At 40.4% G+C, this 24,654-nt stretch overlaps 1 protein-coding gene across 2 annotated transcripts in view; it reads left to right on the top strand.

Moving 5' to 3' along the window:
- Positions 1 to 18,419, top strand: part of LOC148451031 (tropomodulin-3-like) — a 43,303-nt gene extending 24,884 nt beyond the window's left edge. The window contains exons 4-11 of one of the 2 annotated variants that reach the window (XM_088462357.1): positions 2,596 to 2,718; positions 2,956 to 3,024; positions 3,888 to 4,018; positions 5,723 to 5,830; positions 9,306 to 9,449; positions 11,877 to 12,021; positions 14,339 to 14,412; positions 16,636 to 18,419. In XM_088462357.1, coding sequence (XP_088318483.1) covers positions 2,596 to 2,718; positions 2,956 to 3,024; positions 3,888 to 4,018; positions 5,723 to 5,830; positions 9,306 to 9,449; positions 11,877 to 12,021; positions 14,339 to 14,394 — 776 coding nt within the window. In that variant the 3' untranslated portion in view covers positions 14,395 to 14,412; positions 16,636 to 18,419. The remainder of the gene's footprint in view (positions 1 to 2,595; positions 2,719 to 2,955; positions 3,025 to 3,887; positions 4,019 to 5,722; positions 5,831 to 9,305; positions 9,450 to 11,876; positions 12,022 to 14,338; positions 14,413 to 16,635) is intronic. The other variant, XM_088462358.1, reaches the window with a different exon arrangement.
- The last annotated feature ends 6,235 nt before the right edge of the window (positions 18,420 to 24,654 follow it).

Below are 24,654 nucleotides of genomic sequence, written 5' to 3'. Positions count from 1 at the left end.
CCAGGAGGACGCTCCATTTTTTAGGCCCTGAATGAGGGCCATTGTCTTTAAATGGAGCACCATGGATTGCACACTCTGTTAAGCGAGTGCAGACTACTGGAATATATATATATATATATATATATATATATATATATATATATATATATATATATATATATATATATAGATATATATATAGATATAATTTTTTTTATTTTATTTATCTTTTGTTATTTATTGTCAGTTATTTACATATCACAGCGCTTTTGCAGAGAATATTTGGTCATTCACGCCAGTCCCCCTCCCAACTGAAGTTTACTATCTTTATTGCCTACATATACACACAACTGGGTTAATTTCAGAATCCAATTAACCTAGCAGTATGTTTTTAGATTATGGTAGGAAACTGGAGGAAACCCATCCAAATTCTGAGAACATAAAACGGCACACAGATTTGGGCCTTGGTGGGAATCAAACATGACCTCAGTGCTGTGAGCCCTTAGTGCCTTCTGTTCTGGTGTTTTCCTTCTGTGCCTCCAAGTCCTGCTTATTTTCATGGGGATGCGGTTAGGATGCCGTCTGCCAGAACCCCACATCGGAAATCGGAATCCTGATTGCCGAGACAACACCGGTGCTGAAATCCCGACATGACTCTGGATGCTAATCCCGGCAAGGACACCAGTGAAAGATAAGTATCCGCTGCGGGGGGGGGGGGGGAAAGAGAGTTAGGTTTAGGCAGCCTGGGGGAACTTGGGGTTAGGCTGCGGGAGGGGGAAGGTTAGAGTTAGGCTCCGGGCAGGGGCGGTTAGCCACTAAGGGGGGAGGGTTAGGTTTAGGCACTTACTAGGAGGGTTAGGGTGCGGGTTAGTATAAGGGTAGAGGAAAGGAGGGTTAGGGGGTAAATAGGACAGGGGAACATTACTTACCGTTTCACTTGTCTGGATTTGAACCATCGGGATGCAGGCTGTCAATGTACTGACAACCGGCATCCCGTCCATCAATATTTGATACCGATTCCATTTTTATGTGGTGTCTTTCTTACCACTTGTTCAGCTACAATAACAGTTTGTAAAATGTGTTTCCCCTTCCAGAGGTGGGAAACAATAGCACTAATGTGCATCACTGAGATTCAGGAGACCCATCTGTCATCGCAACCTCACCCAATGCTAACAAGAAACACATGTCACTACAGATCATATTTTCTTATAACCTATGTGGATGTTGATGCAGAACAAGTAAATCAGGCTGATCGCTAGATTATTTACAGAACAACCACTTAGTAATAATGGCTCATTCTTGTCTTGATGCCTCTGGATATGATGGATTGTGTTTGCTTCCTGTGCACTCAGGCTGGTCTCTGGAGAGCATTGTTCAACTGTTCTCATTTTCATGTTGTTATCCACATTCACTCGCTTTCATGTTATTATTCACATTCACTTGTGTGCACGTATAATATAGTGTGTATAATCTCATCTATTTCTCATGACTTGGATCTGTGCTTTGCTTAGAAGGTGCATTCTACATAATACTACCAGTATATTACAGAGCTCTGACATAAGTAATCCTATATACTGTACCTTACTGGAATATTGACAGCTGGTACAGTGATTGGGTCTAATTATTATTGCTGTTATCGTTTATTTATATTGCGCCACAAGTGATCTGCAGCACCTTACAAAGTACATAACCAAAAAAGGGACATACAGTACAATACAATGCAGGACATGGATATGGATAATATACATTGATACATTGGTGGCCAGAACACCCAAATAAGCAACAGAGCATAAGCAACCAAGTGTTAGGTGTCCTAGTGGTGGGTAAGAATAAGAAGTAGATGAAAATAAAGTAAGGAAAAGCACTAGAGGGTAGAGGGCCCTGCTCGCAAGAGCTTACATTCACAAGGGGAGGGGCAGACAGGCATGTTACAGATGGGGAAGACAGGGAGGAGGGAGCATGTAGCAGCAAGTTAGGGTTAGAGCTGGAAAGCATTGATGTAGTGGTAATAACATTATGTATGACTGCACCAATTAATGACTATTTCAGATTATTTTATGTAAGTAGCAGTGATAAAAGTAGTACGCAAACACGTTGTGACTTATAGTCTATAGTATATACACCTGGGCTCATCAACTATTTTTAGTCTAGATGATAGACATTTAAATTATTGTCTGCCACAACATCCTACTGACATTTGTGGGGGCCCCTTTTTTTTTTTTTATGGGATGCCTCTACAGTAGTTGAGTGACTTCACAGATAAGCAGCAGAAACTGCCTCCTGGTATTTCTTTTATATGGTTGGAGATTGTGCTTTCTGAACAAATTGTAGTAATCGTAGACAGTGGGGGAATGCATTGACCCGTTTCCTAAACAATTTCCACAAAAAAAAGGTGTTGTACTTTCTACAAATATTCTATTCTATGCATTTTTGCTGTCTCCAAATAAACCAGTTACCCTTACCTTACAATAGTATTGCTAGAATGTCTGTATAACCCTCCACAGTCATAACTGAAATAATGCCACCTACAGGCAAAGAGAGTTGGAATTCCAGGAATGTGAATATTTGGTAACTAAAAGGTCAAATTTTGACATAAAAAAAATGTTTTCTTTGCAGGGAAAATATTTGTCCCCAAGCAGCGGCCTAAAGATTTTCATACGGAGGAGAAGTTATCTCTTGATCCAGAACTGGAAGAAGCATTGAGCAGTGCCACTGACATAGAACTAAGTGATCTAGCAGGTTAGCAAATGAAAAAATTTATTATGCCTATAACTACTTACTGTACTCACTGCATGGATGAATAAAAACATATGTACACAAACAGGTTCTGTGCACACCGTGTGATCATTGAATGTAATAGTACGCAGCAGTAACTTCGCTTTAGAATTATTTGCGTAGTTTGCAGTTGTATTGTGTGAACTGATTGTGAAGTTATTAACTATAATGTTGATAAAACATTTGTCTTTCTTTTTTAAGCTATCCTTGGGATGCCCAACCTGTTACCAAACAGTACTAGTAATGGGTTTGATAGCCAAGGATTTCCAAGTAAGTAGTTATATTTTATACTAATGCTTCTTTATGCAAATACTTGTTTGCAAATATAAATACAGTAATCCATTCTTTTGTGTTTCCTTAGTGACAAAATCAATATGGGAATGTAGAATATTTCCTTTCATTTCACTAACCAATAACTTTGAGAAAAATATATCTTGTACAATGTATTGCCTTTGTTTTGTTTTTTGCTTGTTTGTTTTTTCAGCAAGTAGAGCATTGGTGTTTTGAAAATTATGCATGTTGTTGTGGATGTGCATGTTTTTTTTGGTATGTACAAGGGACAGACTCCGCTTCTAAAATAAAAATTCTTCCCTTTATATTTAGGGACCGACTCAATTCTTGGCGGTGTGCAGTTGCTATACTTGTAACTGTGGTACATCATATACACTAGGGTTCATTTTGTCAGATTACTTTGCACCTCCATAGGCGTGCACAGGATAGAGAGAGATTGTTGCCCTACCATAGCTCAGGGTGATGTGAGCAGCCGCACATCGCTTGGAATTGAATCGGCCCCTTGTATGAAGAGGAACTGCAACATCCAGAATTCGGCAGAGCATCTCGCATTTCTGATTTCACACTGGCTTCTCATTTTTAGCATACCAGGCTAAGGGGTATGTTTACTAAAGTGCAGGTTTTTAGAAGTGGAGATGTTGCCCATAGCAACCAATCAGATTCTACTTATTATTGTAGCACCTTCTAGAAGATAATAGCTAGAATCTGATTGGTTGCCATGGGCAACATCTCCACTTCTAAAAACCCGCACTTTAGTAAATATACCCCTAAGTCTCATTGCTCTTCTTTATCACATTCATTTTCCTGTTAATGCACAATTTTTTTTTTATTTTTTTTTTCAGATGTTGTCAAGGCAGAGCCAATGATACCTGTCTTTGATGAACCCCCAAACCCCACCAATGTGGAAGAGAGCTTAAAGAGAATTAAAAGCAATGACCCACGCTTGATTGAAGTTAATCTCAATAACATAAAGGTAGGACTGAAGGCTTACTATCACATGCTCTGTGCCCAGCCAAGCCAAAGCTCTATCTTAATATATCTTGGACATTTCTTGTAAAAGCAATCTATTCACTAGAAACCACTGTTTCCTAGTAAATTACTAGACGCTTTCACTTTAATATTTGTTCAGGACACAAAATAATTATGGGTGCACCTTATTACAGTCTAAATCAAGCATAGAGCAAATTACCTTCTAAAGGTATATCTATGATACTACATTGTTCATATTACACAGATCTAAATGGATCACAGAATGACATTACTGTTTGTTTCTACATCATTCAAATGCCCATTTTGCTAGAATGTTACATATGTGCTATAGGGCAGCGGTTCTGAACCAGGGATAGGAGTACCACCAGGGGTACTTGCTTGGGACATTTCAGAGGTACACAAAATCTTTCAGTAATGACTGGGGATGTGGGTCATGTTTTGGCTGCCATCAATGGCAGATATACTTCCTTGATGCTCCATGAGCAGAATCTCTGTTAGGGGTGGGAACCTTTTTTCTGCCGAGGGCCATTTTGATATATATAACATTTATTTGCGGGCCTGGTTTAGGCCATGCCCTCTCCGCATGACGTCACATGGGGGCAGGGCCACAATCGCTGGTGATTACAGCAATGCCTGGAGCATCCTGAGGATGCTCTGGGGAGCTGTGTAGGGCAGCGGTGTCACTGTCTGAAGCATCCTAAGGACGCTCCAAGTGGCACTACTGCATAGAATCTAGTTGCAGTGTGCCATTCTAGGCACCCTGCTAGCCAGATGAGGCTAGCAGAAAAAAGCTCAGAGGGCCAGACCAAATGATACCGAGGGCCTTATAAGGCCCCCAGGCAGGAGGTTCCCCATCACTGCCCTACAAGCTGGCTTGTATAGTAGCAGAGACAGTCACCATCTCTTCCTCCCTATTTCAGAGGCCCAGACTCTGGTAACATCTTCTCTTGTAATGTGTTGAAATTCTTATGTTCTTGTGTTTAATTAAATCAGGACCCATATGGAAAGCAGTGTCCTAGGTGAGATCTACAGGCAGGAAACGACACTGATATGATCTCTGGTGTTCCCTACACAAAAGAGATTCTCTGGATTTAGTAAAATACAGATCATGCCCTTAATGCCAGAACTTGTGACTGATATGAGCTATAATATTGCATGCTAATATTTTTAACTAGATTCTAGTTGACTCAAAATAATAAAGTTGTAAATAAATATATAATAATTAAAAGTAAAAAAAAAAAAAAGATTCTTCAAATGTACCTTCCCTGTAATTGTTAGGATGTAACGCAGCTGTAAAATAATACTAGCACAACATATGTAAAAGCGACAATACAATTAGAGTCCATATTTTTGTTTTAAATTGTAATATGTGAGAAATAGATGTACAATTCATTCTATTGTTGCATTTTTTTTTTTTTTTAAATCTTGTTTATAGCACATTTATTGCTTCAAAATATCTTGACACCTAAACACTTAATAGCAATTATATCAATTACAAATGTTTTGCTTTGCAAATGTTAGAGATGCAAATAAAGCAGATGGCTTGATGGTGGCGGGGGACCTCTGCTTTAGGGTAACTTGTATCACTATTATTTTCCTTTTAGCTATTTTTATTATCAAACAGTATAAAGTTATGTACTGTCGTTCATTTATCTATAGTCATCTTGTTGTTCCTTGTTCCTTACAGAATATCCCGATTCCCATTTTGAAAGAATTTGCAATGGCTCTGGAATCAAATACACATGTTAAAACCTTTAGCATTGCAGCAACAAGAAGCAATGATCCTGTTGCAGTAGTAAGTACTTAAGAGGTGCTAGTGTCTTGCCTGATAGCTTCAGGTACCCACGCATGTATAATATGGTCAAAGAATTGTATTTCAAAAGAATTGTATCATGCTGTGTGTGTGGACAGGTTGAACGTTGATAAATACCAATGTGTGTTACAATTGTTTAATGAAACTAAAATCAAGAGTTGTTGTGTGTAGCTATGTCTTTGTAATGCTTAGAAGTGTAGAGATATTTGACATTGGATTGTATTGTCCAAATATGTAATGATTTAGATTGTATGTATGATCACTTGCCATACTCCCATCAATGTGCTTATAGTGCATCCCTAACTGCAGCTTGGGCAGGCTTCAGTGTAACATGGTTTCCCCCGACTGCCAGGGAAATCGTTCAGCCCAAGCCTGGCATGTATATATGTGATTGCAATGAGCGCTACTAAGTTTAATGAATGCAAAATACATGGTAGTGCAGCTACAGGTTTATTCAATGGATCATATACCTGGAGTCGCAATTTCTAAAGCTTTTTATCTGGTGAATCTGGTTAGGCGTTTTGGATGTCATTTGTTGTATTTGGCATATGCAGACACAGTACATTTTTGTTTTCCACATTTATGGAAGCTGGAACGTTTTGTATGATAACCAGTAGGTGGTAGCAATATTCCTTTTCATCGTATCTGAGGTTTTAAGTTGGGTAGGTGCTAGGGAAGTCTTTAGAGACCTATTTGTTGCTGTGAGTAATAACTGGTTTAGTGGGAACGTAGTCTTTTAGAATATTATCGTAAGATCTTATACATTTTAGTAATAATACATTTGATCTCTGTAGCACAGTTGTTAAATTTAAAACAAAAGATAAGCTACTATTTTTCTACATTTTTAGTAGTTTGATGTCCAGACAGTTTCTTGTCTTTGTTAAACTGAATCAGAGAAGTTCTGTCTAAATTAGTTACCTCCTTTAGTGCTTGTAAAATCATTTCTGGATAGCCTTTAACTCTGAATTCAGCATAGTAAGGGCTTGTTGGTGAACGCCCCCATCTGTGAACAATTTCTGCACCACCTACAGTAATAAACTTACTGTTCAGATATTCTGCTTCCAAGAACGATTATGTGCTCTATTGAAGTGTAGGTAAGGATTCGTACTAATGTTGTTTTGGGGGTCAAAATGTAAAAACTGTTGGAAAATGGATTTAAAGTAGTGTGGTAGGTAATTTGGGGGGCTTTATGGATGGGGATTGGAGGTGGCTGCAGCAGGTGTATTTTTAACTTTTTTTTTTTTTTTAAAGTACCCTAAAATGACAAAAATATAGTTGCACCCTTTTTTATTTACCACTAATTTAACTACAGCACTTATTTTGCCCCCAAAAACTTGCTTTATCATTTGTCCACTGTTTAAAAACAATGCATATAACAACATTGCATATAACAGCCATTTCACAATTTATAAAAACCCCAAACCCTTTGATTTTGCCTAATACACTTCTAAACTACTACCCAATGTTAGTTTATCTTTTTTTGGGGGGTACAGATACATTTCCCCATTTTCATGCACACCTTTTGGTCTTTGTTTTGGTCAAATGCTGCATTGCATCTTTTGTAATAGGATTGCCAGAAAACTCGCATACGCAATAGCGGCGAAAAGTAACACATTCAGGCGAAGGGTGCAAACAGTTTGTACATGCAAAAATGTTCCGTTTTCACAACTAATTAATTCCGGCCCCTCGTATTGCATACAGATAGATAAATAAGTAATTTATTAATAAATATATAAAAAAATGTATTCTATTTAGAGATTAGACATTTAAAATCACTCAATGCTTGAGGACAGATGCTAATTGAATGTCACAAAATAATTGTGCATACATCTGATGTAAGTGAATCTGAAGGATAAATTAAAGGTGTTTGGGGTTGGAAAAAGAAACAAAAGATTGTGCAATGGATAGATCCCAACCTCAAATGGTCATCCAATAGATTGTCAATTTAAGGACTGTAGTAACAAAGCAAAGGATTTATTTGCTAAAGGTTCAATTACCAAGTAACCCAACTTCCATTTCTGGGTGTTATACTGGATTATTCTTTACACCAGATGTATGCACAATTATCTTGTGACATTCAATTAGCATCTAGCGTCAGGTCAGCTTGGACTGATTATACTACTCCTACCAGTCCCTACGTCTGTCCTCAAGCAATGAGTAATTATAAATGTCTAATCTCTAAATTGAATAATTTTTTTTTTTATATATTTATTCATAAATTACTTATTATCTATCTGTATGCAATACTAGTGGCCGAATTTAATTAGTTGTGAAAACGTAAAATTTTTGCATGTACAAACTGTTTGCACCCTACGCCTGAATGTGTTACTTTTCGCCGCTATTGCGTATGCGGGTTTTCTGGCAATCCTATTACAAAAGATGCAATGCAGCATTCGCCACAAAACAAAGACCAAAAGGTGCGCATGAAAATGGGGAAATGTATTTGTACCCCCCCAAAAAAAGATAAACTAACATTGGGTAGTAGTATAGAAGTGTATTAGGCAAAATCAAAGGGTTTGGGGTTTTTTAAATTATGAAATGGCTGTTATATGCAATGTTGTTAAATGCAATGTTTTAAACAGTGGACAAACGATAAAGCAAGTTGTTTGGGGCAAAATAAGTGCTGTACTTAAATTAGGGGTAAATAAAGGGTGCAACTATATTTTTGTCATTTTAGGGTACTTTAAAAAAAAAAGTAAAAAATACACCTGCTGCAGCCACCTCCAATCCCCATCCATAAAGCCCCCCAAATTACCTACCACACTACTTTAAATCCATTTTCCAACAGTTTTTTAAAATTTTGACCCCCAAAATAACATTAGCGGGAATTAAGTTAAATAAATTATTTTTGCCTAATTAGTCATTAGGAGGTGTGTCCACGGGGTTCTGAACAAAGTCCCCATATTTTTAGGCCAAAATAGGGGTTTTGCACATTTTTTCACATGCTCTGAGATGGTGAAAGCTATTCGACGCTTTTAGCTGTGCAAATTTAGCATTTTACGAAAAGCTGAAGCTAATAGAATGGCACGATACACACATGTGTAAACTTTTCACCAAAACGCGGCTTTTTGCGGCTAATTGAATCCGGCCCTATATATTCTTTACTAATTGACATTTAGTAGTGCTGTTTTTTTTCTTTTTGTTTTCTTTGCTCTATGAGCCTCCCTGAACAGCAGCTTTATGAACTCACTGGGGTGTGGTACAAAATGTTGACATTCAGAATGTCGACATTGCCAGATTGTCGACAAATTTTGGATGTTCTTTCAAATGTACATTTTAAATAGCTCTAGGACATTGTAGGTAATAGCTCTAGGATTATCAATAACTGTGACCGAGATGGTATAGTGCCGCAGAAATATGTGGTTATTATTATTTAGAGCGATGTAATGTTTTTTTTTATGTTGAATAACTTGGAAATAACCTTGCCATTATGTAAACATTTTCTTGCCTCCCTTAGACATTTGCTGATATGCTGAAAGTGAATAAAACGCTAAAAAGTCTAAATATTGAATCAAATTTTGTCACTGGAACTGGCATCTTGGCTTTGGTGGAAGCTCTGAAAGAGAATAAAACGCTACGAGAAATCAAAATAGATAATCAGGTATATTTGTCTGTGTAAAATTGTTTTACTGCGCTATGCACTGTTGGATTTACAAATTTAGAAAACTCTATATACGGTTTGCTGTCTGTTTAATTAAACAGGAGGCTTGAATAAAATAAAATAAAGCTGATACTTTAATACAATGGTCCACAGATAGACACTGATAATCAAATGTACATATATAAAATCAAACAAGATAAATCAATCATATAATAGCAAGGATCAAATGCCTCTCTAGCTTAGGTGCATTGCTAGGAGAATGTAACTGTATCCCTGAGATTTCTACAGCATAGCGTTCTAATGTTCAGCTCCTACACCAATGGCTACAAATGTAGCAATTAGTTTCCAATGGTGAGGCAGCTCACTTGCACTGCTTAGATTGCAATCACTACTGGCGTCCCAGTGTGAAATGCAGTCACGCTGGAGGATAAACGGGTAAGTAATGACAGTTGGAGTATCTCACCCCTGGAAATCCGTGATCACAATAGTGTCCGTCCCAGCTCAGCCCGTCTGGACGTTGTAATTCCGCGGCTGGATGAGGCCGGGTGCCGTACAGCCAGGGACAGATGCTGCTAATAGAGCGGTGGCTGTGTGTCAGCTGGCGGTGAGCTCAGCCGAAGACAGGTGCTGCTGGTGGAGCGGTAGCTGTGTGTCAGCTGGCGGTATGCTCAAAAAAACCTCCAAATAAGCGTGCGGCAAGTATTGATATGCTGTGGAAAAATCTCAGGTGCCTGGGTGATGACGTATAACCAAACAATTTTTGTATTGAGCGCCGGGGCAAATAGTTTGTTTTCCTTTCATTGTATATTTGTCTGTGTGCCTTATCAAAGCTTGTTATGTTTACATCTGAAATCCTTGAGGATTGCCTCTGTAACACTCTTTAATTGGCTCTACAATTGCATTAGTTATATTATGATTTCATTGGATTAATACAGCTAGTAATTAATGGTTCATAGAACTAACTACTGCCACATTTAGGTGTGAGTACAGGGGTGACATAGACCTACATGCTTTGTCACATTTTATTCCCTTTATCTAATGTATGTTTTATTGGATTATCACTAATTATGGGGCGATGATTAATGTGGGGTTATCATTTGGGATTTTATTTGGAGATTTAATTCTGGTAACTTGTAAAGACAAAGTGTTTGCTTTGTTGATTGCTTATGACATTGAGACATCCCTGATAAACCCTCTTCATCTTTGCTAAGCAGCTCTGGTCATCATCTGACAAAACTGGCATACTGATGAGATACTGATCTGTGTCAATGGTCTGTTTGGGCCCAAACATGATCCAATTTGTGGTCAATTAAGTCTGCAATTGACTATTTGGCCTTCTAAAACACAGGATGTGTTTATATCTGTGTTCTCCCTCTCTCTCCCTCTCCTTCTCTCTCCCTCTCCTTCTCTCTCAACTGTAGAGGTTTTTCTGGGGTTCAGTGGGGAGATGAGTGAGGTAATAATAATAGTAAAGGTGCATACACACACAACGATTTTTTGAACGATTAACGTTTAACGATATCGTTTGAAAATATCGTTCACTTTCTAAGTTAAACAATGAACGATTATTGTTCATGCGCGTTCACGTTTGTAGTTTGTAGTTCAGTCAGGCTTGTCAACTCAACGATTTTCATTTAAGTTAATATGCAAAAATCGTTTGTAGTTCATAAAAATCGTTCATTACATTTAAATAAACATAGTTAATGAACAAGTTTAGTAAACGATTTTAGTTAATTTTTTCAAGGTAGAAAATTGTTTACTAAAATCGTTCATTAACTCAATCGTTGTGTGTGTATGCAGCTTGAGTAATGATTACTAGACGTAAAAAAAAAAGTTCCCCCAGCATACTGCAATGGACCAGCAAGTGTGATTTACATCCTACATGATAACGGCAATGCAGAAATCCCAATTACATACATTTGCAAATGTATCTAACTGAGATCTCTGCATTGATATTATCATGCAAGGATGTACATTGCATTTGTTGCAGTGTGCTGGGGGAACTCGTTTTGTTTTTTCTTGTCTAGATTAGCCCCTTCCTTACATGCACCTGTGATAGCCCAATAAATTAAGTAACTGCTATTCTGTGCATTACTCACGGAATGTAACTTTTTAACATTTTGAAGCCCTGCAAATTAATATTATACAGTGTGTGTATGCCAATTAGTCAAACTTAATTATTCATAATTTTTTTCACTTTCTTTTTATACATTTATATCTGTTGTTCTTTTAGACATTTTTCTGACACATTTTAAGCACCTATTTATCTCTCGTGGTGGCAATAAGACAAAATCTGTTCCCCCTTCCACTTGTCGTAACTGTGTTTTACTTGTAATCACAGTTGCAAGAAATTAGACTGACTAAAAAGTGGCAGAGATTGTTTTCTATGAATTTTATTGCTAATGATTATTGTTTTATATTTTTTAGAGACAACAACTGGGAACTGGCGTGGAGATGGAAATTGCTCGGTTGCTGGAGGAAAACACAGCAATTCTTAAATTTGGGTACCACTTTACACAGCAAGGTCCACGGACAAGGGCGGCCACTGCTATAACGAAAAATAATGATCTTGGTAAGATGGGAAGTGCTGTACACTTTTGTGCTACCATTAAAGTGCTCTTCTTCCTACACAGAGGTGACTAAATTGTATTTACAGCATGCAGCCTATTGCATCACAACTAATGTGTCATCACTGAGGCATGTTACACATTGAAGATATTGTTTCCTTGTGAACTGGTAAGGTGCGTACACACGGGACGAAAACGTCCCGTGTGTCGCTGGCAGGGGTGTGCTTAGTGTTCCCTCATCCCCGAACATGTTCAACCTGACATTATCGTCAAGTTGGACGGGAGGTTCGGGCGGTGAACGACAACTGCATACGGGAGCGCGCATTGGTAGTTATCGTTCATCGTTTTGGTGATGAAACCGGACGATTTTTTGGACGACTGAACAATAACAACATCATTATCGTTCAGTCGTCCAAAAAAATCGACACGTGTGTACGTACCAGTAGGCTGAATGTTGGTTCAGACCTCAAAATGGCTGTCTCCACAATGTAAGCGTTCAATGTACCTTGTCATAAAAATGTATTGTAGCTATACCTGAAAAATGTGCAAGCCTTGCTAAATAAAATAAAAACTAAAATCCCTGTATTTCAGAATATACTGTACGTGGTATATTTTAAAGTCACTGACTATAGCTTTTATTTGATTATATTTAAATGTGCTTTCCAGCCCAGAAAAAATATCCCTCAATGTAGCATTTTTACATAGTCCTTTAATATTATTTAACCGGGTAACATCCAATATCCTTTTTTTTTTTTTTTGGCGAGGACCCATTAGGTACCGTTGTTGTTGGACTAATAGTATGTGTAGTGCTAGTTCAGTTAAAGGTGGTCACGATTATATATATATATACACATATCTATCTAATGAATACAAAAATAGTGATAGTACATCAACTGACCCAGCCACTTTAATACAGGTAACACCTTAATGATACATGTATGTGTGACAAACAAACACTGGAGTGACACAAATTTATTATGGACAAAAAAAACTTTTACTATATATTGGTCAGTTGCAACCTGTTAAAATCAATTGTACATAGAGTATGCATGTGTGTAAAAGGTACTACGAATTCAATGATTGCTAGTTGAACAGCAGTGGACATAAACAGTGTCAGGAGATTAGGATTGATATATTATTTGGTTGTGGTATTATATGTCAACATAACCATTTCGACATGGTGATAGTGTCGACTTTTACCATGTCGTCATGTTGCCTGCTCCCGACAGCTGCATTGGCTCCAGTGTTGTATTCCGGGTCCGGACAGTCATGTGGCTGTCACTACTTGCAGAGTCATCTGATAGAGAGGCGTTCTGATGAGTATATCTGCCATATCCCCAACCACTACCCCTAACCCTCCCACTAGTGCCAAGCCTAACCTTACCCCACTTCCCTGTAGCCTCACTTTAACCTCCTCCTAGTACCTAATCATTCCGTCCCACTGCCTAACCCTAATGTTGACATTGTGAAAATGTCGACATTTCACATGTAGACATTCTGTGAATGCCAATGTTGCCTGTCGATATTTTAACAATATTGACATTGTTAATGTCGGCCTAAAATGTCTATATCTCCATTAGTCCAATGGTTTAACCAAAAGAGTTTGTAGAAAAGGTTTTTAGTGTGCTTTCATTCTGTTACTCTGAGTTGTGCCCATCCTACTGTATGGGAAAGCCACTAAAACAACTATAAAAATCAGGTGCCACCAAACAGACTTTGGAATGGGCTAGCATAGGGAAGATGTTCCAGACAAGCTTAACCTTGATTAAATTATACCAGCATCTTCCCATGAAACACCCATCGTTGATCCCCATAGCAAATGTATACTTTGTTTTAGCACATTACATAGTAAAGAGAAATAAAGTTCCCGATCCTTCAAGTATTAAAAAATTTATTTTTTATTGTGTTCTGACAATATATTTTCAATGGGGATCACGGATCCCTATTTTTATGGCAGTCCAAGCCGCATTCCTATTCGGTACGTCACGCGCCAGTGCAGCTGATCATGAGCGCATGAAGAGTTACTTGCTATATTCTAAATGCCAGAATTTTGTTGTTCATTAAATGTTTGTGTGTTGACCATTTGACATTGCAGGTGGTTACCAACTACTGTTAAATAAGAATCTTTCTCCTTAACATTGTTTTGTCAAAAGGAAAATCTACTGATAACTTTTCATATTATATACTTCATAACTTTCACACTCATAGAGAGACATTTACCATGGTAATCATGAGACCGCTATCCCTTACATTGTTATGATCAGAACTCTGCCAAGTCTTTTCTTCTGACGTCTTTTCTTTCCACTCTGTTACATTTCTCAGTGTGGAGTGTACGAGTACTTGTTACTTCACATCTACCGGCATCTCTTCGAGGCTGACTCCGCTGTGACACACAGGTTATAGTGCTGGGAATACATGGTCTATTTCCATGCTTGTTTCATCTGTATTGTCCATTGCACGTCTGTTTTTGAAATATCTTGTTTCATTCACTGGCCGGAAATACAAGGCAATGACCTGTATCGTTGGTTGCTCACTACATCTACACGTAGCTTACTTCAATGGTGTGTACTTGTAAGTGCTAATGGTGTTGCTTGAGTTTGTATTTGTTTGTTAGTAATCTAATAGCATGACACAACAATTGTTAAATTTAACTCACAAAAGTTGTTGAAGGTATGCTTGCTATAACTTGATGTCTGTGGTATATTAAAATTCTCCAACAATAACCAATTAAATATACCCATGATGAAAAGAGAATCCCCGGCAAATAAAACATTAGCAATAAAACTCAATTTTCCCCACTGGCAAAACAAGAAAGATCCAGTGGCCGAGACATTGCCCGATTCAACTATTACTCATCGTAACTAGTTGACATTCCAGACATAAAAGCCAAGAGACGTTTTACAGTAGAGAGGGAGCATTGTACGGTGGGCGGTGCACCTGATCAAGTAAGAAATAGCAGCCGTGAGGTTGGCTGCTTTGTCAACCATTGTTTGCATATTTATTTTTTTTATACTTCTCCAGGATTAATACTTAATATGAGCACTGCCGAAGCATGCAGGTCCCGGCATTGTACACCATGTTTGCTAGTGGGGTAGTGGGTTTATTAACCCGTTTTATTTCCCGTCCATTTTCCATTATTTTCTTTCTCTCAGAATATGGTTTAGGTAATACTAGAGTTCTAGCTTCATGTTCCTGGAAAGGTCAGACTGGAGCAAGAGGCAAGGTAAAATCTATATGTAGTGTCTGACATGGTGAGAGTTAGGGATGGCATTCACCTAGGTTTCAGAAAAAAGAAAATTGCCCCCCAGCACACTGCAGATAAATCAAAAATACTTGAATCCTACATGATAATAGAAATTCAGAGGTATTGGTTTACATACATTTGCAAATATATGAATAAGCGCTGGGCCGACGTCAAGGCTCCTCTATACCAGCGTCCCTAACATTAAGGGGTTCACGTCCGAGAAGCAAGGCACCGCAAAAAATTCCAGCTAAGGACCATCCCCAGGGCATCACACGAAAAGGGGAAAAAAGGTGATAGTGAAGTGTAAAAGGATAGGTGTGTAAAGATAAATCAATAAGTGTTAATGAGATATATAAAAGAATTAAAATGACATAAATAATACACAAACGAATAGAAAAGTGAAAAAATATTGTATGTGAATTAAGTGGTGATGCCATGAGCAAGGTCCAGCCAGAACAACCCCGGGGGCCCCACTCCCAAACGCTCACCCCAAAATAATTATTGCTACATAATAGTAGCACCCACTCTGGGTCATATAATAACAAATTGATGTACTGCATGATAACAGTACATGTATGAGCTGAGAGCTAACTTACCTTGGAGGTGTGCTGGGGGGCAATTTTCTTTTTTCTGTGTTCAGTGTAAACCCTGCCCTTTACAAGCACCTGTAGTATATTATTAAGTTGATTGAGCAACTACCATATTTTTTTATTAACCTAGGTTTGTAACCATTAATGGTTTTCTCCAAGTGGTGAAAAGCTTTGCCATCAAAGGGGGAGGTCCGATGGCAAAATCCCATCCCTTTTAAGTATACTGCACTTGTATGGCCACAATTCCCATTCCTTTGCACAGACTAAAACTTCAATAGTTTCCTCTTGATGGACAAAAAACATCTACCATTGATGGATAACACATCCGATGGCCATCTTTAGTGAGTATATGAGTATACAGTTCTCCAGGACTTCACAGATGTGATGGAGTCTCTGCTCTATGCACCAAGAGTGTTCTAGTTGAGACTTATCAACAGCAAGAAGATGCTTCTAAATTTGTTTTATATTATCTCTGTGTCATGGAGTTAAAAGCTGAGAACTTAAGTTGACAAATGGTGGTTGCAGCATTTCACTTTCTTAGATCTGTGTTTTTCTGCAATATCTGCTTGTTCCCATATCCTGCTAGTGGATTTATGGGTAGATTGTAGGTCACTTTTGCTGAGTAACAGTGCTATTTGTGAGGGGAGAAATGCAGCAGACAATTGGAAGTTTGTCTGTTCCTTCGAAAGCTTGTCCTCTTCTAATAGAAGAGATTGCTAAAAGACTATAATAATCCATATTTTTTTCTAGTTAATAATCCATTTTTTTTGTTTCTCAAATTGCAGTCCGTAAGCGAAGAGTGGAAAGCGACCATGATGCAACTTTATTTTAACATCAGAACATTGTTTGGAGATTTCAAGATCATTGGTGCATAATGAGCTGTGTTCGGGCGTTATAGTCTCCGACTTCATCTGGCTGGGAAGAAGGGAAGATACTGGAAAACTGCAAACCATTATCTGATCATTCTTTTCACTCTATTATGATATATCTTGCTTTTTTTAAATTTAATTTAAATCTAATCATAAACTGAAGAGCCATATATATCGGATAATTGCAATTTCAAGACTGTAACTTACTTTTTCTGGAGTTGTATGAATACTGGTCCTTGTCCAAAAGTCACTTGAAGGCCACAACACAGATGCGTCAAGGGAGGTATATTCTGGGTAGGTGGTTTAAGCATTGTTGTATGTAAAAAGGGAATGTCTAGGTTGCGTTAGTTTTTTTTTTTTTTTTCTTTAAATACCTAATGACAAAAAGGAATATAGAATGCGGATAACACCATCCAAAAACTGTAGTGGTACCTTACACACTGCAATTTGTATGGATTATTTGATCATTTTAGACTAAATTTGACACAAATAACCAAGTGTGTGAGCCAAAAATAATTTGTCTGAATAGATTAGTCATGACTGATTAGATCAGATACAATTAGGGCAGAAGTATGAAGCTCTGGGAAGTGATAAAGTGTAGAGTGATAAACGACCAACCACTCAGCTCCTAATTGTCATGTTACAGTCTGTGTTTGTTTGAGAAATGACAGTTAGAGGTGATTGGTTGGTTTATCACTCCCCACTTTACCTCCACTTCCCAGAGTTTCATACATCTGCCCCAGTAAGTCTGGTCTCCAGATAACCATGCACACCACATCAGTGTTCTGTGTTCAAACCACAGCAGGAAACATTGGGCTTTCTGAGCTGTTTGGCCAGTCCCTCACCAAGTCACTGGAAACATCTGGTACTTTCATAGCTCACAACAACTGGGTTGCAGTGTGTGTAAATCTAGATTTCACTGGAATCTAAATGGTTTAATCTCCGTCAAAAGCTGGATGACAAGATACATAAACCTAGAAACAGAAGCGATCTAGAAGTGCTTTAGTTGATGTGTATGGAAACTTTTAATTATGCTACCAAGCACTCCACTGGGGAGATGTTTCTTAAACCACTTCTCCCTGTAATTATTTGTCTATGCTATAGAAGAGGTGGGTTCTTTAGGGATGTTTCTACATTTATATTGTGTTTTTCTTTTCTATAACAAGATGCTGTAAATATTCCATTTGTTTTGAGGGCATATTGAAGTTCTGAGAGATCTTCATTTATGCAGCCTATACAATTGAGCTTTTTACCATTTGGCTCACTTATTTCAGGGAAACAAAATGAACCAAATATCCCAACCCAGGTAATTCTAGATCTGGGTAAGCTAAGTATGTTTTAACCTCTTATGCCTGTAAATTTTAAACAAGAACACTTCTCAGTTGAAATCTACTCTTGAATTACGGGATAGCCATATAACATAGCCATTTCAATCTATAGATTACATTGTTTATTTCAATAACTATGTCAGTAAAATAACATTTACTTCCTTTATCATTCCTGATTTTAGATGCTGAAATTATTTACATTGGCCGTATCTTATATTCTATTTTTGTAATAGTGTACACGTCATTAAAGGGTGCCAAACACTGTATTCTTGCGGTATAAATTCTTATGTAATATACATATTACTTTTGTTCCTCAAAGAAAGCCCTTCATGTTTTAAGCATTTATAAATAAAACTTTTTTTTTTTCAAAAAGTGTACTGTATTCTCTAGAGATAGGGTTTGCTAAACCGAAAATACACTGAAATAATTTCCCATAATAGAAAATATTAATTTTGAATGTCTGGTAAGTAGTAGTAGTAATCTGGATTGTAAAGTGTATCCAAGCTACAACAATATTTAAATACTAGCTAATTTAGTTTAATTTTAATTTGAATTCATATATTCAGAGAAATTGCCATACTTTTAATCCTGATAGTGGCATGTGTTATTCTTGTCATGTATTTATTTTCTTTTTGACTCTGCAATAACAGTGTTAAAAATATATGACCCACCGGATCGCCATACCAAATTAAATGGAGGCAGTGAATGCTCCAGACACAAATAAATCTCCCAAGCTGTCCAGTTAATTTAAGGCATTGTTCGCTCTAGGAGGAAAAGACCTTTTGTCTGCATAATATAGGGAGATATGTATCAAGCAGTGAGGAGAAGTGAACCAGTAGAGAAGTCGCCCATAGCAACCAATCTGTTTCACGGTAGCATTTATGAAGTACATTCTATATACTGATAGGTAGAAGCTGATTGGTTGCTAGGGTCAACGTCTCCACTTGTCCTCTTCTCCACTCTTTACACTGCTTGATACATCTCCCCCTTAGGCAGTTTCCATAAATGTATGCATCATAAAGAACTAATTGACTTTTTCAGCTGGATTAAAGTCTTGAACCATAGCCCATAACCTACAATCGTGGCAAAGAGCTACTCTCTGCTATCCACTTAAAAAAACACAACAGGGATGCTCACTTTCCCACTGATCTTTACCCTAACTATAGACTCTATAGCGGGTACAATATGTGCCAAACACAACATGTGCAGGCAATGTTCTCCTCACATTAGCGAAACCAATGTGATATGCTACCAGGGTTTTCTGGACTTTCACATATACACCAATACTAAGAAATTGCTGGAATGAAACTTTAGTTTTAAATGGCAAGCGCATTACAATTAATTACACAAAGTTAAGCACCCAGCACCTATTTCCACAATCAAAGTTGACCTCCATATGATGAATAAACTGCTCAGCTCCACGGATTGAGAAAAATCACTACCATCAAGGTGAACATTTTACCTTGGCTTCTCTACTTTTCCAGGACATTGCCAGTTAGCATGTCCATACAGGCCCTCACATACATATCATTTATCTGGACAAAAAAAGTGAAAATTGAGATTCGTACAATGCATAGAGACTAATGCCGGTTACATACTAGACAAGTGGTTCCCAAACTTTTTCAGTTCAAGGCACACTTAGGGTCTCCTTCATTTTTTTTCAAGGCACCCCTAAGCCAAATTACATACCGAGCTGTACCTTTTTGACCCAAGTAGTTGGGTCAAAATTATGTAATTAGTATATAGGTCAGGACAGAAATACTTTTGTTTCCCTCCACGCCCCACCCTATAGTTAGTATACAGACAGTGCCACTCATAGCGGTTTCCCCTCCCCCCCACACAGTTAGTATACAGTGCCAGTGCCACTCATAGCTGTTTTCCCCCCCACCCCCCTCCCTATAGTTAGTATACAGACAGTGCCACTCATAGCTGTACAGTGCCAGTGCCAATCATAGCTGTTTCCCCTCCCCACAGTTAGCTATGAGTGGCACTGGCACTGTATACTGTTTTCCCCCACCACCCCATAGTTAGTATTCAGTGCCACTCATAGCTGTTTCCCCTCCCCACAGTTAGTATACAGTGCCAGTGCCACTCATAGCTGTTTTCCCCCACCACCCCATAGTTAGTATACAGTGCCACTCATAGCTGTTCCCCCCCCCCCCCTATAGTTGGTATACAGTGCCACTCATAGCTGTTTCTCCCCCTCCCTATAGTTAGTATACAGACCGTGCCAGTCATAGCTGTACAGTTCCAGTGCCAATCATAGTGGTTTCCCCTCCCCATAGTTAGTATACAGTGCCAGTGCCACTCATAGCTGTCCCCCCCTATAGTTAGTATACAGACAGTGCCACTCATAGCTGTTTCCCCCCCATAGTTCGTATACAGAATCAGTGTCACTCATAGCTACCCACTGACCCCATAGTTAGTATACAGTGCCAGCGCCTCTCATAGCTTTCCTCTCCCCACCCCATAGTTGGTAAACAGTGCCAGTGCCACTCATAGCTGTTTCCCCCCCACACCCCATAGTTAGTATTCAGTGCCACTCATAGCTGTCCCCCCCCCCCACCCCATAGTTAGTATACAGTGCCAATGCCACTCATAGCTGTTCCCCCCCACCCCATAGTTAGTATACAGTGCCAATGCCACTCATGGCTGTTTCCCCCCCACACATCCCTCCTTACAGTCAGTATACAGTGTGTGCCACTCGTAGCTGTGTCCCCACCCCCTCAGCACCCTATAGAAGCTAACGTTACTCACCTTTACTACACAGCTCAAGAGCCGCAGCTGTTCCCTCAGCTCTTCAGATCGTCCAGCCGCAGCGTCAAAACAGGCAGCCCAGCCCACTGTTTGATTCTGTCCAATCATATCTGACCTCTGCCCCCCGCACCGCCCCGTCATGCCTCCGGCTCCAATAATGATGAGAGCAGCTTCCCTCCGGCTGCGTCCCCCTCCTGTGACAGCGACTTACTGATGCAACGGATCCACGCGCGCTGCAGATAGAGGAAAATACTGGCAGCAGCTTCCCTCCGGTGGTTGCCGCGGCGCACAGTTTGGGAACTACTGCACTAGATATGTCGGTCCGATCCGCAGGATCAGATAACATATCGGGCACATCGTGCCCCCCCGCTGCCCAACATTGGGGTCGCTCCATCATCCGTGCATGTGCGGACGACGGAGCGACCCAGATGCCTACACTGGCAAGTTCAATGGTGCCGGTGAATCACATATCGGACAGGCCATCACCGGATCGTGCAGTGTGTACCGATCGGCTGATATGTTGTTCTTCGGCACGATTGGGCATTGTATCGGGGGGTCGCTTAGTGTGTACCCACCTTTAATGGCAGACAGAGGGCCTGATTCAGAGCCGGACGCTCTGACAGAGCGCTCGCTCTGAATCAGGGCCGGCCCTCTGGTTTTTTGGAGCGGCCTCCTACAGCTATAGCGAGCAGCCATGGTGATGGTCACAATGGTCAAGACCATCGGGCTTGAGACGATACCCTTGTGGTAGGGTTTCGTTGCCGCAAGCCCAGGAGTACTTGCGGCTCAAACAGCCGAAAGCACTCCCACTGACATCACTTGTGATATCAATGGGGCTGGCCCCAGACGGTAGGCGTTCCCATGAGAACTCCTCCGTCGGGCCGCCCCGCCCCCGGCCCGCCCACCAAAGGGGGCATGCTGTCACTCAACATCGACAGCACGCCCCCTTTTGTACGAGACCCGGAGCGACTGCTTGCCTGTCGCTATCCGGGTCTCGCGCATGCGCACGACTGAGCCGGCTCCGTCATGCGCACTGGGCCAACATCGACCCGCTTGCGAGCGTTCAGCGCTCGCGAGTGGGTCTGAATCAGGCCCAGAGTCCCCAACTTAAAAAAAAAAAAAAAAAAAAAAAAACCTTTCACTTCTCATGGCACACCCACATATGAGTCAGTGCTGACCTAAAATCGGCTATCTTGCATCAAGATTTATCTCATCACTACTTTGGCTCTCTAAACATAACCGACCACAAATGGTTAAACCATACTCTTTAGTATAGTTTTATTTTTTATTTCTCAGGTGGAAGTTAGGACGGTTATCCAATCTTATATCAGTGCTTCCACAACAGAAACTAGAAGTTCTGAATTAGGGTCTCATTCAGACCTGCTCGCGAGCGCAGGACGCTGGCAAGCGGGTCGATGTTACCCCAAAGCACTTGCGCACGACGGAGGGAGCTCCGGGTCATGCGCCAAGCTGTCGCTCCGGGTCTCGCACCAAAGGGGGCGTGCTGTCGATGGTGACTGACAGCACGCCCCCTTTGGTGGGCGTGCCGGGGGCGTGGCTGCCAGATGGAGGCGTTCCCATGGGAACGCCTACCATCTGGGTCCGGCCCCACTGACATCACTAGTGATGTCAGTGGGAGTGATTTTGGCTCTGATCGAGCCAAAGTCACTCCAGGACTTGCGGCCACGAGACCCTACCGCAGGGTCTCGTCGCAAGCCCGATGGTCGCGATGGTCTTGACCATCGCGACCATCATCATGGACGCTCGCATAAGCTGTGGGTGGTAACAGCTATGCGAGCGTCCAAAAGGCCGCTCCACATTTAAATAGGAAGGCCCTGATTCAGAGCGAGCGCTCTGGTCGGAGCGTCCGGCTCTGAATCAGGGCCTAAGGCCCTGATTCAGAGCCGGACGCTCTGACCAGAGCGCTCGCTCTGAATCAGGGCCCACCTCCATAAATATGGAGCGTCCTCCTGGACGCTCGTATAGCTGTGGGTCACCACCCACAGCATATACGAGCGTGCAGGATGATGGTCGCGATGGTCTTGACCATCGCGACCATCGCCACTGCGAGCAGAAGCCTGCGGTTGAGTTTCTCAACCGCAAGGCCAGGAGTGATTTTGGCTCTATCAGAGCCAAAATCACTCCCACTGACATCACTAGTGATGTCAGTGGGGCCGGACCCAGATGGTAGGCGTTCCCATGGGGACGCCTCCATCTGGCAGCCACGCCCCGGCACGCCCACCAAAGGGGGCGTGCTGTCAACATCGACAGCACGCCCCCTTTGATCAGACACTACGAGCGAAGGAAAGTCCTTCGCTCGTCGCGTCTCGCGCATGCCCACGACGGAGCTCCCTCCGTCGTGCGCATGCGCAGTGCAGACCATCGACCCACTTGCGAGCGGACAGCCGTCTGAATCAGGCCCTAAGTCCACTATTGTTCATCAATCATCCACATGGATGTCATTTCCTGTGATCCACTCTTTCACCAATGCTCCTCATTTAGGTTCCAGGATTACAACCCCGAAAAAAAACGGAAAATGGATATAGATCGTGTAATACGTGTTTTTTTGAATAATGTATATCGGCTATACAAGCAAGTGTACACAATAAAATGTTGCAGAAGACATAATACAATCACATAAAAAAATAGTAAAAATCCCCTGAATGGTGAAAATTAGGGTAATTACCAACAGCAGGTGAGAACTGACAACGGGCAGTTCTAATGAGCCTTGTGTCATCAGGCACCAATTGGTCGGGGTCCTGGGTCTCCCACGTCCAAGGTATCTCCTCCACTGCCGGGTATATATCCTCCCCGCACTTATCCACAGCACACCGTCCTAATAGCGCCAACGCATTTGAACCCGCTATGGGTTTTTTCAAGGTAATGATCAGTGTGCTCGTGGATCCCCATGCTCTCTATTTAAAGTGTAGTGTGGCCAATCGCTCTCACTCGGCACAGCTGTAATCTAAACTACACCTCACTAAACAAACCTAATTCCAATCCTCTAATAGAATCATCCCTTGTTATTGTGATGCTCCACACCCCTTCCCAATAACCAATCATGTCTCCGTGGTCGCCCGCATCAGGTGATAACCTCAATCTATCCGTCCTCCGTCTACCAAAGACGGATGGAAGTTGACATTGTTCCTACAATGAAACTGGCGGAAGTGGTCATCGTTGGTCTCGCAAGTTTGCAGAAGTAACTCACTCCATTCGTAGACTGGCGGAAATGATCATCCTTAATTCCAATATATTGAAACGTATGTATCCTGATCAGAATGTTCTTATATCGTAGGTCACCATTTTGTATAAATATTAATCATTAGTCCAAAAATGAGAGGATACGTAGTATGAACAATCCTAATAAAAAAAAGATAAAAACATCACCATAGATGTTATATGAAATCGCATATAAATAAGTGGGTACTTGTGTACTTTATGGGCTCATTGCAGAGAGAACCCAATGAATGTTTTAAATGGTACTTGTGTACTTTACGTACACAACTACCGAAAGTTGTCCCCACCTCAGTTGTCCCCTCGGTGGCTCGCCACAAGGTTATATTCCCCCACTATGTCTACTTGGATGGTAGGGAATGATGCTGGACACTGGCTGATGACATCCGGGTCCTCTCCGTGAAGGGGATTTAGACATTACCATGCATTGATAATAATAATGAGTTTAGGACACTAGGGTTCTCTCTGCAATGAGTCCGTAAAGTACACATGTACCAATAAGTGCATTACAATCAATCATGGATTTTAGCAATCATGCATATGAATAAATAACTACAATTGTTTGATAAATGTATATAGAAATTTTTTATTTCAAATTCTATCATAAGAACCACTT

This window comes from Taudactylus pleione, unplaced genomic scaffold (assembly GCF_031769625.1).
Source record: "Taudactylus pleione unplaced genomic scaffold, aTauple2 ptg001207l, whole genome shotgun sequence".
Taxonomy (NCBI): Eukaryota; Metazoa; Chordata; class Amphibia; order Anura; family Myobatrachidae; genus Taudactylus; species Taudactylus pleione.
Note: the sequence above shows the minus strand (reverse complement) of the source record. Positions and strands in the feature narration are given on the sequence as shown.